This window comes from Centroberyx gerrardi, chromosome 2, assembly GCF_048128805.1.
Source record: "Centroberyx gerrardi isolate f3 chromosome 2, fCenGer3.hap1.cur.20231027, whole genome shotgun sequence".
NCBI classification, from domain to species: Eukaryota; Metazoa; Chordata; class Actinopteri; order Beryciformes; family Berycidae; genus Centroberyx; species Centroberyx gerrardi.
Genome location: NC_135998.1, coordinates 23,069,611 through 23,085,282, shown reverse-complemented (window position 1 = coordinate 23,085,282; position 15,672 = coordinate 23,069,611). Strand labels below are relative to the sequence as shown.

At 45.0% G+C, this 15,672-nt stretch overlaps 2 protein-coding genes across 4 annotated transcripts in view; one reads left to right on the top strand and one right to left on the bottom strand.

Moving 5' to 3' along the window:
• The window catches only part of st6galnac6 (ST6 (alpha-N-acetyl-neuraminyl-2,3-beta-galactosyl-1,3)-N-acetylgalactosaminide alpha-2,6-sialyltransferase 6), a 216,061-nt gene that overhangs the window by 109,325 nt on the left and 91,064 nt on the right, over positions 1–15,672 (bottom strand). The window lies entirely within an intron of this gene.
• garnl3 (GTPase activating Rap/RanGAP domain like 3) overlaps positions 1–15,672 on the top strand; it is a 58,413-nt gene that overhangs the window by 22,907 nt on the left and 19,834 nt on the right. For all 3 annotated transcript variants that reach the window (XM_071911978.2, XM_071911976.2, XM_071911977.2), the window contains exons 3-11: positions 7,578–7,652; positions 9,794–9,893; positions 11,669–11,787; positions 12,692–12,756; positions 13,770–13,833; positions 14,032–14,058; positions 14,778–14,853; positions 14,958–15,056; positions 15,166–15,269. In XM_071911978.2, coding sequence (XP_071768079.2) covers positions 7,578–7,652; positions 9,794–9,893; positions 11,669–11,787; positions 12,692–12,756; positions 13,770–13,833; positions 14,032–14,058; positions 14,778–14,853; positions 14,958–15,056; positions 15,166–15,269 — 729 coding nt within the window. The remainder of the gene's footprint in view (positions 1–7,577; positions 7,653–9,793; positions 9,894–11,668; positions 11,788–12,691; positions 12,757–13,769; positions 13,834–14,031; positions 14,059–14,777; positions 14,854–14,957; positions 15,057–15,165; positions 15,270–15,672) is intronic.

Genomic DNA, 15,672 nt, shown 5'->3' with positions numbered 1-15,672 from the left:
AAGTCTAACTCTGCCTGTTTTGGTAGATGAAGGGAGAGGAAGAGGTGAGCAGTCAGTGGCTGTCAATCAGGTGTTTGTGAGTATTGTGTGTCTGCATCACTGGCCCAGCTATTAGGCAGACAGACTGCTCAGCCTCTCAGGTACTTCTTTGAAAGAGAAAACGCTGTGGCTGCTCAAGTAAGTGTGTGGTCGTTTTTACTCTCTGTCTGTGTGTGTGTGTGTGTGTGTGTCTCAGCGGACCCAGCCTTACACAGTGCCAGAGGGCCCTCTCGTTACAGGGAAAAGAGCAAGAGACTAAAGTAGGAAGTTTAATTCAGTAAATACACCAAGGAATAAAGAAAATCAATACGCTGCTGCCACACACACACATGCACACACAAACACACACAAACACACACACACACACACACTAAGCATCAGCCCACATTACACGCCCAAGTCAGTCTATGCCAGCACATGTAAGACTCCTATTAACCCCTGTGCCAGCCTCCTCACAATACACACACATACACAGATACAAATCGAAACACTCAAGCACATACTGAACATCTACACAACGAGCGAGCAAATACTACATGATGGCATCCAAACTCATGCCCACACACGCATACAGAAGACACACAGCCACACACACACACGACGCAACTCCCACCCTGTCTTTGTTCCTTCAGTCAGTGACAACTCTTCAGTGCCGTTTCAAAAGCCTAATTGCGTGGCGCACACTGCAGCTGAAGCCAGCGACAATTAAAGACATTTCATCCTGACATGACAGCTTTTAAAGCATCCCCCCCCCCCCAATGAATTTAATTGTCTTTATTGGAGGGCAAGAGATAAAGACGGTAACAAATCGGTGAGGGGTGGGTGCTGCCTGTCTCTCCGGCTGTGAGATGGACCACACAGGAAAATGTGGGAGATGGAGAGGTTGTTGCAACACGATCGGGCCCTGTAGACTCACAGTCTGTTGTGGATTTTGTGTGTGTGTGTGTGTGTGTGTGTGTGTGTGTGTGTGTGTGTGTGTGTGTGTGTGTGTGCGCAGGAACACTGCGTTGAGAGGTTAGCTGTCAGTCTAACATGGTGGATAGTGAGCAGACGGCTCCACTTCCCACCTGTCTACCACTGTTACTGTCACTGCCTCGGAGGCTTTTGACTGCAATGTCAGATCTCATTTATTTCCACTCCCAATGCAAACGCATGAGGTCATGCGTTTGCGCCTGTGTGTTTTGTAACATTCATTTACTTAGCTAATCGGGCCTCTCGCCGGCCGTGGGATTTATGGAATATCTTTTGAATTTTGAGAGGTGTTTTACAGACAGGGAAAGGGAAATTTGATGCTCAAAATCCCACGCATTTGGCAGGTGGTGTGTGTTAATTTGCCACCCTGCTGCTAACACACACATGCACACATGTACATAGGTTTACAGTTTCGTGGTCCAGATTTTTTGCCCTGTTTAGTGTCTGTGGAGCCAATGATGTCATTGTTTTGTCAAGCTGAGAAAGGCTGCCTGCACAACAGCCCCGCAGTTGCAGTCTGTTTTCTGTGCTGGAGCTCAGACGCCCCCGTCATGATCTGTCACTTCACCGAGGCTGCAGGTGCCAGTCACAACTGTACACCGACCCCCCTGTCGGTCTCTCCTGTCCGCTTCTGTCTCTGTTTCTCTGTGTGTCTCTCTCTGTTCTTTCTGTGTCTCTTTCACACACAGCCATCTTGTCATCTAATCTTGTACGCTTTATCCGGGGCTCCCATGGGTCTGAAAATCCTAGGAATTTTGTGGATTTGAGAAAAATAACATTAGGCCTTAAATGTTTTTGAAAATTAATTGGTGGCCTTGAAAGTACTTGAAATATAGCACCCAAATTCATCAATAATCATCATCAAAATTTGATGCCTGAGTGCTCTAAAATATAAACCCCCCCCCCCCCTCTCTCTCTCTCTCTCTCTCTCTCTCTCTCTCTCTCTCTCTCTTCTCCTCTCTTCTTCTAGCATGCTTAAACATTAACGTGTTAGAATTTGTTTGCACACTCGTCTGGTAGTAAGACTTACAGCCCTCATAAACAGGGCCTACGTGTTTAGAAGAAATACTGCATTAGCCTTGTATCACTCTTGTACATTTGCATATCTGTTTGAATTTGTTTGCGAATTAGTTTGGTAGTAGCCGAATACTTAAAGCCCGTACAAACGGGGCCTCTGTGTAATCGTGTGACTTAGATAAACAGTGAGGGTGGCTGGACAGCTGAGCGGGGCCCTGGCATTCAGATGAAGCTGCCAGTCAAGCCAGCAGGGCCAGTCAGACTTAGCTTAGCCAAAGCAGATACAGAGCGGATATGCAGACTGCTGAGTTGGCCGGGTGTCTGCTCTCTGCTTGGACAAGTGTAGGGTGCAACTTTTATAGTGTGTGACTTTGTAGGGTGCAGATTGTAGTGTGTAACTGTATAACATGGAAGTGCATGGTCTGGAGTAGAAAGGAATATTGATGGCAGTGTGCAAAGAGGGGGGCGTTTCTGTTTGTGGGACGCCGGAATACACTGTTGAGCCTTCTTGAGGTCATGGGCCGAATTCAATGAAACATCAGTGAAGGAGGGTGCCCACTTGATAACTCCAGTGACTTGACTGCACTCACTCACCCTGAAGCTAGAGCAGATAGCTGGTGGATTTTGCTGCCTGTCTTATGGTGCTGTAGGTGTAGCCTGATGTTTTCTATGGTACTCATTTGTATGGTATTATATCATTCTGTTAAACTCTGCATTGGGCTTCTATATGAATGCTCACCATGCTCACCGTTACGGCACAAGGGATATTAACATCATATCCTGTGTGTTGCTAAATGTTTCTCCACCTGCCCCTCTTCCTCTCATTTTCTCTAACACACAACTGCCTGTCCATTAGAGCAGCTGATGCATGGCGCTCCCCCGGCGCGCTCTGTGATCCCGGCGCTCGTCTGCAACACCTGCCCACTCTTGAAGGCCCTTGGCAGCCGCACCTTCCCAGTGTGGCTCCTGGGTGGGTGGGCCTCTGCCTTCGGCTCCAGGCATTAGGCTAGTTGTGGCCGATGTTACTAAACGGGCAGATATTGATGTGGTGCTGCCGTTGGCACGGCTAGATTTGTCCTAGCCACAGGCGGTTTTTAATGCTAATCAGATTCAGTCGATGGCTACATGGAAAAGCCCATGTTACAGCATTTGTTTGTCTTTGATATACATTTCACGTCTGCTTTACTCCTTCATGTTATTTCATGTCCGTGACAGCATCATGCATTATACATCGTTATTAGCATTATGAGAGTTTTCTAGTACATGAGAGGGCTTATTATATGCTACTGGATCAGTGGTCTAGAATACAGTTATCAAGGGAAAAGCTGTTTTGCCTGTTTGATTATAACCTTGACTGTAAGAGCTGTGTGTGTGTGTGTGTTTCAGATAAAGTTCAGCGAGTTCAGCACAGTGGAGGACTTGAGGTTTTTTATTTTAGAATAGAATATGATTAGGCCTCCCGCATAAGGACTGCCAGTCCGCAGTCTGAAAAGGCAGGTAATGACATTTATTATTCATTTACCACTCAGGGATTTCACATAGGCCACATCCACACACGCCTCTCCAAAATGCAATCCGTGTGTATTTTTATTCCAGAGACTTTCTGAGTGATTCTGATCCTCTTTTTATCAGCACAAGCCAACCTTTAAATCCTTACTTGCCTGGCCTCTTTTCCTCAGTGGAAGTAAGCAAGTCTTTGAAAGGTTGCAAAGTTGGCCACCCTTTCATCATCTAACCTTAAACATAGACTGGGCCTAAGTACACACAGCACTCTGCTGTGAGAGTATGTATACACACACACACACACACACACACACACACACACACACACACACACCATTCCTTTTATTTACATGCAGTCTGGCTCCACTGTGTCCTCATTGTGTTTTTAAAGTCCTCACAGAGACCTGAGATCTGAATGTGTGTGAGAGACAGAGAGAGAGTTTACAAAAGAGAAGAAGAGGGAGAAATCGAGACAAAAAGAAAGAGATAGCGATATCGCAATTTCCTGTCAATGTCTCTTTTTAATCTGCTCCTTTCGTTCTCTCTCTCCTTTATCTGGGTCCGCTCTCGTTTTCGACTTGTCTCTCTAGCTCCCCCTTCTTTCTCCCGCCCTGCGTTCACGTTCTCCCTCCTCTCAGTTATTTCACGTCCGTCACTCCCTCCCATATCTCCTCTATCAGTGTCCCTACCTCTCGCTACCTTACTCTCTCAATCCATAACTGTTGATCTCCCTGCCCACCACTTGTATTGCTTTCTCTCTCTCTCTCTCTCTCTCTCTCTCTCTCTCTCTCGCTCTCCCACTCTTGCCCTCTTGCCCTCTCCCGATTCCTCTCCTGCTCTCTCCCCTTCTCCACTTCTGTGTTTTCTGTCTTCCTGGAGAATTGTGAGTGTGCATAAACAGGCCGGCTGATGAGATCAATTATCTATCAGCAGTCACAAAAGCAGTTACCCCCCCCCCCCCCCCCCCCCCCCCCCTGCGCCCCCAAACACCCACCCACCCACCACCTCTCTCTCTCTCTCTCTCTCTCTCTCTCTCTCTCTCTTTCTGCACTGCAGCGCTCCTCCTGTCCTTTGGGCCTTGGGGAAATCAGAGCCTCTCTTAGTACGCTGAGGGCTCAATTGTGTTTGTGAAATGTTCGAGTCATGCCCTAAAATGGGAGCTATTTAAGTGTGTGTGTGTGTGTGTGTGTGTGTGTGTGTGCATCACTGCTCCGTCTAAAGCCTTAGCCCTTCCCCATGGGGTTACGCCCGGTGGAGACGGCTATTATTCTTTTATCATTCGGCTTTTTGTCGTCATTACACATCGCTCTTTGCCTCTCTTCCCCAGTGGCCTCATCCTTCATTCTGTCCCTCTCTTTCTATATGTTTGATGCCCTTTTTTTTTTCCTGCCCCCTCCCTCCTCTTCTATCTCTCCGTCTCTCCGGCGGTGGCGAGGTGTTTTATGGGTTGTTTGTTAAAGCATAGAGCAGAGAGGGCTCCCCTCGCTCCCCTGTTTCTCCTCCTCCTTCTCCTCCACCTCCACCTCCTCCCCCAGCCCACAGGGAATCATCGGAGTGCAGGCTTTTCCTTCTTTGCCACTCTCTCTGTTGCATGATTTAGAAGCAGGAGCATTTGTGTGCATGCACCACACACACACACACACACACACACACACACATGCATATACACACATACACAAATAACACACACAAACTCCCCTGGGCACTTAATATCTTCTTTCTTCTGTCATTTCTCATTTCTCATTCATTTCTCATTGAGTACAGAATGTCACACATTTTTCCTCTCTCTCTCTCTCTCTCTCTCTCTCACCTTCTCACACACACACATACACACTGGGGAGGTGGTGCTTTGCCCTCTCTGCACGCTGCATTGGTTTCCCCTCCATTATCCTGCGATTGGACAGTTAATGTTGCAGGAGCAGAGAGAAACGGGGGGAGATAGAGGCCTATAGCTTAGACATTTACTTTCCATTCTTCACACATATATGCATATAGACAGATCTCAACAGAGTACCTACACTCATTCACGGTGCAGTCTCCCTCTCTCTCTCTCACACACACACGCACACACACAAAGGAGGACTGCAAGAAAAAAATAGAGGGGCATACACCACCGCTCCAGGAAATACGCAGAAATTGTGTTTGTTTACAGGCCTATTAATATGCATATGAAGGGAGAGTAGAGCAGCCAGTATTTTCTGCAGCCCCTCCTAAGCCCCAGTCAATCACTACATGGAAACCTCTCTCTCATTTATTATCAGAGCTTCACACCTGCAGTCAAACATGATGCGTGTCTCTGTGGCAGAACATTGCTTCTTTTATATATAGGATAGTATTATCTCAATATTACGTTAGAAATAGAATTTTGAGTAGTAGTTTATTTGCATCCACATCCATTTACATGTAACACAAAGACGTAAATGATAGATATTTAACAGTTCTTGCAAGTTATATGCTGGGTCCATTTTGGGGGAAAAAACGTTGCTTGAGGTTGACTACTTGATATTACAAGTCCACAAATGATTATAGATATATAATGAATGTTTTGAATGAATGCCAAGAAGCAACATCGTAAGATAAAGCTTTGTAGACCAATAATAGGAATACTTAGCAGTAAGCATGTCAATGTTCTTATCTCAACTAACGGTTCAGGCCTGAAGATATATGTTTTCTAACTGTGTGAGGCACTAGAGTGTGCAGAGAGTCAAAAATGCTACTTTCTCCTTTTATCTCTGCTTCAGTGTTGTCGTCATTGTTGTATTTCTTGGCGGACATTTAGACTAACATGCATATTTTGCAGCACGCCATGCTCAGTTCTTCTCTCCCAGTGACTTCCTATCCGTCCTCTACTTGCTTGGCTCCTTCATACCATTACAGGCCATCTGGTGCCCAACGCACACACACACACACACACACACACACACACATAACATACCACAGGCGTGCCAGAACTCTTTTTGAATTACATGTCGACAGAGCAGAGACCTCTGTCGGCCAAGGAGGAAAAGAGAGCGCGGCATCAGCAGAGTCAAGGGGGGGCAAAGAAGAACAGAGGCCAAGGAGGCAGAGAGAGACGGGGGGTGAAGAAGGAGCAACAGGGAAGAGAGATCCTGCAGTCCGTTGCCTGGCAACCAAACATTTTTCAGTGTGATGGAGGGGGTTAAGAAGGAAGTGGGGATGCGGCGAGGGAATAGGTTGAAGGGGGTCTCGGTGAGTCCGTGGGGCTCAAGGGGACAAGGTGGCGAGTCACTCAGAGAGCCGGGTGACAGTGGCAGGGCTACTTCAAAGGCCCTGTGAGCCAGCCGTGTGTGTACATACGCACACACACACACACACACATCAGGGCAATAGTCAAAAAAACTGGCAGACTGGCAGAATGTAACAAACTTCTATTCTTTTGTATTTTTCACGGTCTGGTAATTGAGTTTGCAGTTTTTATATTTTCCCTGTAAGGCTATTCAAGGAAAAGTTAGATTCATGCACATACATTTTGTCCACTTCCCCTGCCCTCTCTTCTTCTCCCTAATTTTCTCCCACTGTCACTAACTGCAGTATCCCCCCATTTCTCTCTGGTAATGTTTCTTCTCCAATACCCGGGCAGAGATAGAGGTGAGTCAGCAAGAGGCAGATAATTGGGGGCGATAAGTAGAGAGGAAACTGGATGGGAAAAAAAATAAAAAAATAAAAAAACAGAGGTGTTTTTTTTTACAGCAAACGGGGTTGGAGAAGTGATTGTAACGACATGGGGAATTAACGGCGAATAAAGAAGAACTGTAGAGAGGTGGGAACTGTGCAAAAGGGAAGATCGTTGCCACTGCACAATGTTCAGAACGGACACATTTGTAGTTGGACTCATGCTACTGCTGTCACATGGAGGTGAAGCGTCTGCCATGGTTCCTCTTTTATCTGCGATGATGGCCAACACTAATGTATTTATGATCCGCTTACTTCTACTGTCTGACATTACTCATAGTTTGTCAGGCTTCTAATTTTGTACATCTCTCTCGCTCTCTCTCTCTCTCTCTCTCTCTCTCTCTCTCTCTCAGCTGATCTCCAGTGATGCAGATGGGGCCATCCAGAGAGCAGGGCGCTTCAGGGTGGAGAATGGCTCGTCAGATGAGGTATGTATAGCACACATTTATTTATTTATTTATTTATTTGTATACACATGCCCACACACGTCCCTAAACCAGCCCCTTGAAGAAGTGAGGACCGACCAAAATGACCATAGTTCACCAAAGATGTCCTCACTACAACTGGAGAGTAGAAACACACACACACACAGACACACACACACACTGAGACACAAACTATATATCAAACCTGCTGGTCCCTCAGGATTCACCAGAGCTTTACCAACAAGATCTGGTGTATCTATCCCTTGTACTATTTTACTGAAGAAATACTCATGTATCTTGGATGTTAGTTGAAAGCAGGGTGGATGAGAGCTGGTATTCCATCGCGTTTATCCAGTGGGCCACTCCCATCACAGATGTGTTGTTGAATTAGGACCACAACACCCCCAGAAGGCTCAAAGTGGCATCCCAGATTTTTGGTTCTCTCTTCTAATGGGTAAAGAATGAATTTCTGTCCATGGACAACTGCTGCAAGGGTCTTCAACACATGGATATGTCACCAAGTGTGTTGTCCTTTGAAAGATTGACAGGATGTGCCTTAGCATCACTGTTTCTGAACTGAGAAGACGTGCGGTCTTCACTTAGCTACTGGTTGAGGTTTTTGGGTGATGGCAGCACATCATTATGTTACTCCAGTAATGTTATCCTAGATGCCTCCATATTACAAAGTTCTTTTCAGTTTACAACAGTACAGCTACAGTGCATAACCATTAGTCTGTTCATTGTGGGCCCATCTCTTATTCACTGAAGTACATCACAACAGTTTTATCTCTGTTTGTCACAGTCTTACTGGTACAGGACATCTTCATTGAACAGGACAACTTCGTTTGGTTTGAACTGGTTCAGTTTAATTTGGCTCGGTCCTCCGTAATCATTCTATGACTGATTGAAAAATGGAGTGCGAACTGTGTATTACTTTTGGGTAATCCTTTCTGTTAAGTTCCCTTTTTGGTACAAAATTCAAGGATATTCTTTGAAAGATTTCTATTCAGGGCCTCTCCAAAGTGAGTCGCAGGAAAATTTAAAAGGCTTCCCCATTCTGCACATCATTATGTTACTCCAGTAATGTTATCCTAGATGCCTCCATATTACAAAGTTCTTTCTAACTAAGCCTCTTCCTCTATACACTTACTATCTTCATCCATTGTTCCAGCTTAGATTGAGAAACTTTTTATGGTTTTGTCTTAGTGTCAACTCCAGCCTTTCAACCTTTAGCACTGGCTAAATTAGGGTAAATCCAGGACCCCTTTCCCATACAGTGCTACACTAACACAGTTTGGGACTCCTATCTGTTAACTAACATACAAGCTAACCATTGTCTTCTGTACCTTCTCATACACTTGCCTGGTAACATTGACCTCTCTGTGCATCCTAACCTTTTTATCGCATCCTGTCTCAACTTCTAAATCTGCTCTTTGTAAGGTTTCCATCATACTATCTTTCTAACCTTTAACAGGATTGTCTGATATTGTTGGAATTGCCTTTCCATTAATGTAAAATCTTTTGTTTGACAGTTCTCTTTTGACAATAAAGGTGGTTTGAAGTTTAACGGGAGAGCGAGAGCATGAATAAAGCACTTTTGTCTTTGTGATGCTTTCAATTGTTCCCAGAGTTCCTCATTCATCATAGATGCTTTTTATGTCAGTTTCCAACAGTACAGCTACAGTGCATAACCATTAGTCTGTTCATTGTGGGCCCATCTCTTATTCATTGAAGTACATCACAGCCTCTTGGATGTCCTAGCTCCATTGCTTTTGTCTAATGTCTTGAGACATAAGACAAATTTAGGTATGATTTAGGATTTCAAAGATAAATACCCTCTCCCAAAAGTTCAGACTGCCAGCTTTTAATTGACCGTCTTTACTGGCCTTCATGGTACACCATGATAAAAAAATGAGGACAAGGAAAAGAACCCAACTCTAACTCGATATGTCTGTGCTGTGGCTGTATCTGATGTTATGCTCCATATTGTACGCTGTATTGGACAGCTGCATTGCGTAACAGTTTTCCACGGAGAAGATTGCAGTGACTCAAGCTGTGACTATTATGATGACAAGGTGGGATGTGTGTGTGCGTGCGTGTGCGTGCTTGTGTGTGTGTGTGTGTGTTTTTTTTGTGACTCTCAGACTACGGACTACACCCCAGGAACCTGGAGGAGAACCGATGTCCATCTGGAGAATCCGGAGTACCACACCAGATGGTTCTTTAAATACTTCCTGGGAAAAGGTCAGTGCTGCTCTGCTGCTCTCTGTTCAAAAGCAACACACGCACACACACACACACACACACACACACACACACACTCATGCACAGCAAGTGTGAGGTAGAGAAATGTGGGAAGGGGTGAGGGAGAGTCTATATGCTGGTTCTGAGACATTGCAGCAATAAAAAAAAAAAATTCTTTCCTGCTCCACATGACTTATCTTATGAAGTCAGCCTTGTCCTCATGCTGTACCGCTCTTCATTCAAGGCCAAAACTTGTTAGCATCCAGCCATATCCCCACTGAGAGTCTCAACCACACTGCTAATCCCATCCACAGCCCAGGGAGGAAGCCAGCGGAGGACACACAGCCTGCCAGACAGAGCAAAGGCTTGCCTCCAAGAGATAACACAATTAAGATCTGACTGCTGGCTTATGAAATGAGCATAGCACAGCACTCTGCAGGCCGGCAGGAGCCATTCACATGAGCGGCCTCACAGGCTGTTAAAAATGCATTAGAACCGGTCACCTGTCTCCTTCGCCTTTCTGACCCTCAGCGTTTCCTCGCCCTCATTAACTTCTCACACTCACAGTCTCGGCTGTGCAGCGAGTCGCGCAACAAAAGATCATCGCCCGGGTTCGGTTACCTGATTCAAATCAGGAGGAATACCTGAGGGAAAGGCTGAGGGAAGAGAAGGAGCGAGATAGTTGTGAATAAAGGTTAGACGGCAAAAGTCAGAGGGAGGGAGGGATGGAGGGAGAAAAGTGTTGAGGGTCTAATCATACTATGGCCTGGCGAGTTCGAAGCACAGATTTCTGTCTCTGGAACAATGCTCAGCCTGTCCAGACCGCAGCTGAGCCATCTGTGTCTCACAGCCTGGCCGAAGCTGGCCGCAAGGTACAACATAAAAGATTATTGACTCAAGGCCATTGATTCTAACTCGAGCATTTCCTGTCTGTTGAAGCATTCAGTTTCAGTAGTACAGTAAGTTGTACCTTAATTAGGTGAAGAATAACAATAAAACTGTAAGTGTTTGTCATTTTCCCTGTTCCCTTGCATTAGGGTCTTAAAGATAATCATTGATTGTGGATGTTCAAAATGTGCGTTCTCTTCAGATAGTGACAAGCTTGAGCTATCTGGCTAATCAATACATAACAGCAGCCCCCTAATGGAGAATAAGGAGAGCTGGACAGTGGAAGGTATGGGGAAAGAACGAGAAATTGGGGAATAAAGGAAACGGAAGCGGAAGATGCAGATAAAGAAAGGGACGGCGTCACGGGGAGACGAGAGAGAGCAGAGCTCCTGCGTTTAATTGGGTTTGGAGGTCTGTTCAGCGTTGTCTCTGGAGAAGTTGCCCCGTCAACCGCAGAGGCAGAGACATGAATGTGTGACTGTGCCGTTGAGGAGATCTTTGTTCATGTCACACACAGGGAGAACTGAGGGGGTGGGGGGTGGGGGGGTAATGAAAGAAAGGAAAAGAAAAATCACAAAAGTAAGAGTAGAAAGACAAAATAGAGAGTCTTAAGACAGAAAAGGAATGAAAGGAAGAGTGTTGAATACCTAAACGTTTCAGTGGGAGCTGCGACTGATATTTCCTTCAAGAAATAGGGAGAGAATATAATCATAATCAAGTCATAGAGAGAAAACATAAATATAAATCAGTGTCATGACTATGTGGACAATCTCTGTCTGAAATAAGTGAAAGTCTAACGTCCATTTGATTGTGGCATCAACCGGTGCTGAATATCCAGTGTGCATGTATGTATTTGTTTACGTGTATTTTTTCTTTGTGTCCCTCAGTCCATCAGAACTATGTGGGTACAGACGCAGAGAAGAACCCCTTCTACCTGTCGGTGGTCCTGTCAGACCAGAACAACCAGCGGGTCCCTCAGTACCGAGCCATCCTCTGGAGAAAGACGGTGAGTTCATGATCTCTGGACCCCGTGGGATCCAGACGGGGGGGAAGGTACCAACACGTTTGTTACATCGTGCCACAGGTTTAGCCTGAACCTCTACGCTTCTCTACTGGAGACACAGATTTGCTGCTGCCATTGCTTGTCTTTCTGTGATCCCGATAGGGGAAAACACAACATGGAACAATGCTACACTACTTCTGATGAGTCACAACCGTGTGTGTGTGTGTGTGTGTGTGTGTGTGTGTGTGTGTGTGTGTGAGCATGCATGTATATGTGTGTTTGTAGTGCGGTGACTCATCTCAAAGACCCAGCTACTTCGGGTCTAATTTTGGCCTCGAGCCTCATCTGAAACCTGATTAGGGTGCACCTCCTCTGCCTGATCACATTGATTTGTTTTATCTCTGTCTTACTGGTACAGGACATCGTCATTGAACAGGACAACTTTGTTTGGTTTGAACTGGTTCGGTTTAATTTGGCTCGGTCCTCCGTAATCATTCTATGACTGATTGAAAAATGGAGTGCGAACTGTGTATTACTTTTGGGTAATCCTTTCTGTTAAGTTCCCTTTTTGGTACAAAATTCAAGGATATTCTTTGAAAGATTTCTATTCAGGGCCTCTCCAAAGTGAGTCGCAGGAAAATTTAAAAGGCTTCCCCATTCTCACTCTGAAGAAGCAGGGAGAAACTCGGCAGAATATAATGCTATAAAGTACTACGGGCTCGTGGAGAAGTAGTTCAAAAAAAACTGGATACATTTTGCTTGATTATCCCCTCCAGTAGCTCAGGAAATCAATTTTGAGTCACGAAAAAAATTGTTTTGAAAAAGTGAATCCCCAAAGAAAAAAAAGATTGAAACCCGCTGTGTTAAGAGTTTTTAATGCCTGTGTGTGTCACTCTTGTTCCCGCAGGGCACGCTGAAGATCAGCCTCCCCTACAGCCCCACCAAAACACTATCAGTCAAGTCCATCCTAAGGTGAGAACTATTACCGGCAGCAACATGCAGATGCACTTCACACTCACACAGACTGGCTGCATCATGGCCATGTATCTTTGTTCGCTATTTACAATGAATGTACAGGAATTCACCGTGTTGGTTGTGGTAACACAGTGCATGCTGACACATATTGCACACAGACAACAAGACCTCACATACATTGCAAAGAGACAAGTCACTCCACACATATACACTCACTGGCCACCTGTGTGTTGTGAGATGCCCTTCTGCACACCACTGTTGTAAAGACTGTTATTGGAGCGTTTGTGGCATTTCTGTTAGCTTAAACAAGTCTGACCATTCTCCTCTGACCTCTCTCTTTAACAAGGTATGTTTTGGCCACAGTACTGCCGCTCACTGGATGTTTTTTTGTTTATCGCACCATTCTCTGTAAACTCTTAGAGACTGTAGTGTGTGAAAATGCCAGGAGGGCAGCTGTTTCTGAGATGCTGGAACCGCCACGGTCAAAGTCGCTTAGATCACGCATCTCACCCTTTCTAATGTTTGGTTCAACAAAAAACTAAACCCCTTCACCGTGTCTGCATGCTGTACATATTGAGTTGCAGCCACACAATGCGCTGTTTGGAAGAGCAGGTTATTTGCGCTTACGAGCAGGTGTACCTAATAAAGTGGCCAGAGAGTGTATACCTTCAGTATTCTGTATCCAATAGCATTCCAGCAGCATGATGCTTGAAATAGATAATGATCCTTGCAGAATATAAATTCCTGAGGTTGAAAGGTGTCAGTGTACAAATTCTGAAGGAGTACAAATGTCACGTGCACTATGAGAAATCCCCTGTATCAAGTCTCCTTCATTCTCTGTGTAACCCTTTGGGCTATCTCTCCTCCATCTATCCTCTCTCTTCTCCTACACTGTTACTAATCCCCTCCCCTCCCCCCTCTCTCTCTCTCTCTCTCTCTCTCTCCTTCTTCACCGCTACCTCCTCCTCCTCTCCTTCCCTTCCTCTCCCTTCTCCTTTCCTTACTCCCAGTGCAATGAACCTGGACAGGTTTGAGAAAGGCCCCCGGGAGATCCTCAACCCGGAGATTCAGAAGGTGAGAGTGACGCTATAGCAGCAGCCCGTTCGCTATGAAATTTAGCACCCGCCTGTTTCATGCCAGGTCAGATCAGCACCACCCAGACTGTGTATCTGCAGGCGGTGCAGTAAATAGCAGCCGAAATCCACTCTGTCGTCTTACCATGGGAAGGTTGGTCATTGAGACTGGTAACTGTTGTGTGTCCTCTTCCCTCAGGATCTGCTGGTGTTGGAGGAACAGGAGGTATGGGATTTCAACTTCACATGATATCACTTTCCTGGTGGCTACTGTGTACAGTTCAGTTTATTGATTGGTTGATGTTTGTAAAGATCTGGGAATTGTTTTTTAGAGTCAGGAACTACAATTATGATTTACGAAAGTATTTTCACAAAATCACCCTTCAACCAGAAAGTCAAGTCACCTTCACTTACCAACATGTCATACTAGAAATATTCATAAAAGATCAGGGGAGCCCACCTATTTAATTCTTGTATTGATCTGGTAAAAGTCTCTATATCGCTGACACAGTTCAAAAAGAAACTTAAAACTTCTACATTATCTTGCGTAAAAAGATCCTTGAATAATACTGGTGTACTTTCCATCATTATTCCATTTTTATTCATTAACTCACTACTGTTTTGGAATTGCATAGTAAATGCATGCTGTAAATCCTGTCATTAATGTTGGGTAATTATTGTCTAGGTTTGTCTCTCAATAATAAACCCTATCGGGTGTCAACCTCACCTGCACCCTGTTACATCTTTGTGCCTCATTTCACATTCTGCATTTTGCAGAAGTTTGATATTATTATTTGCAAATGATAATGTGCAGTGTAATCTTGCAAGAGGGTTATATTTTTTCCTACCACAGCAACATTATACATCAACAGAAATATGTTTTATATGCATGGATTGTAATGATTTGATGATTTGATTTAGTTTTACCCGTCTATAATTTTGTAGGGTTCTGTCAACTTCAAATTTGGTGTCCTGTATGCCAAAGACGGACAACTCACAGACGATGAGATGTTCAGCAATGGTAAATTTCTCAGTCCCCGTTCTATTTCAACATTGAATCTTAATAACAATATGCGCTACAGTAGATAATAGCAGCTAAGCAAAATTCTTATGTGTTTGTTTTAGAAACGGGTAGTGAGAGCTTCGACAAGTTTCTCAATCTGCTGGGTGATTCCATTACACTGCAGGGATGGGCAGGCTACCGCGGAGGGCTGGACACCAAGAGTAGGAGACCTCACATCTGCTAAACTACATTATTTTAGTTCATCACCTTCACCTTGGAGATGGTTCTCTCAACGTCTCTCTTCCTCTTTCTCCCCCTCTTTCTCTGCAGATGACACTACAGGAATGCAGTCCATCTACACAGTGTATCAGGGCCATGAGCTTATGTTCCACGTGTCGACCATGTTACCCTACTCTAAGGAGAACAAACAGCAGGTGTGTGTGTGTGTGTGTGTGTGTGTGTGAATTAATATGCATTTCTGCTGGATTCCTCATCACTCAATGAGAAATATGTCCCTCTTGCTCAGTGCTACATGCACCTGAAAAAGACAGGAAAGGTACAAGAGAGAAAAAAAGAGCGTGGAAGTGAAGGGGAAAGAACTTTGTTGTCTTGACACCACCCAGTCTGTAGCCTTACAGTGGGTCAGACTAGCAAGGCTAGATATAAATATTTTTCTCCATAGTTCACGCCTCTCTCATCCTTGCCTCTCACAACCTCCTCTCCCTGTCTGGGTCCCGTCTTTTGATCAGACTACAAACCTCTGGGCAAGTTGGATTTCTCTGGCTGTACTATAAGATGCACAATGGTGGCAGAGAAATGGCAGCAATTTTAAATGCA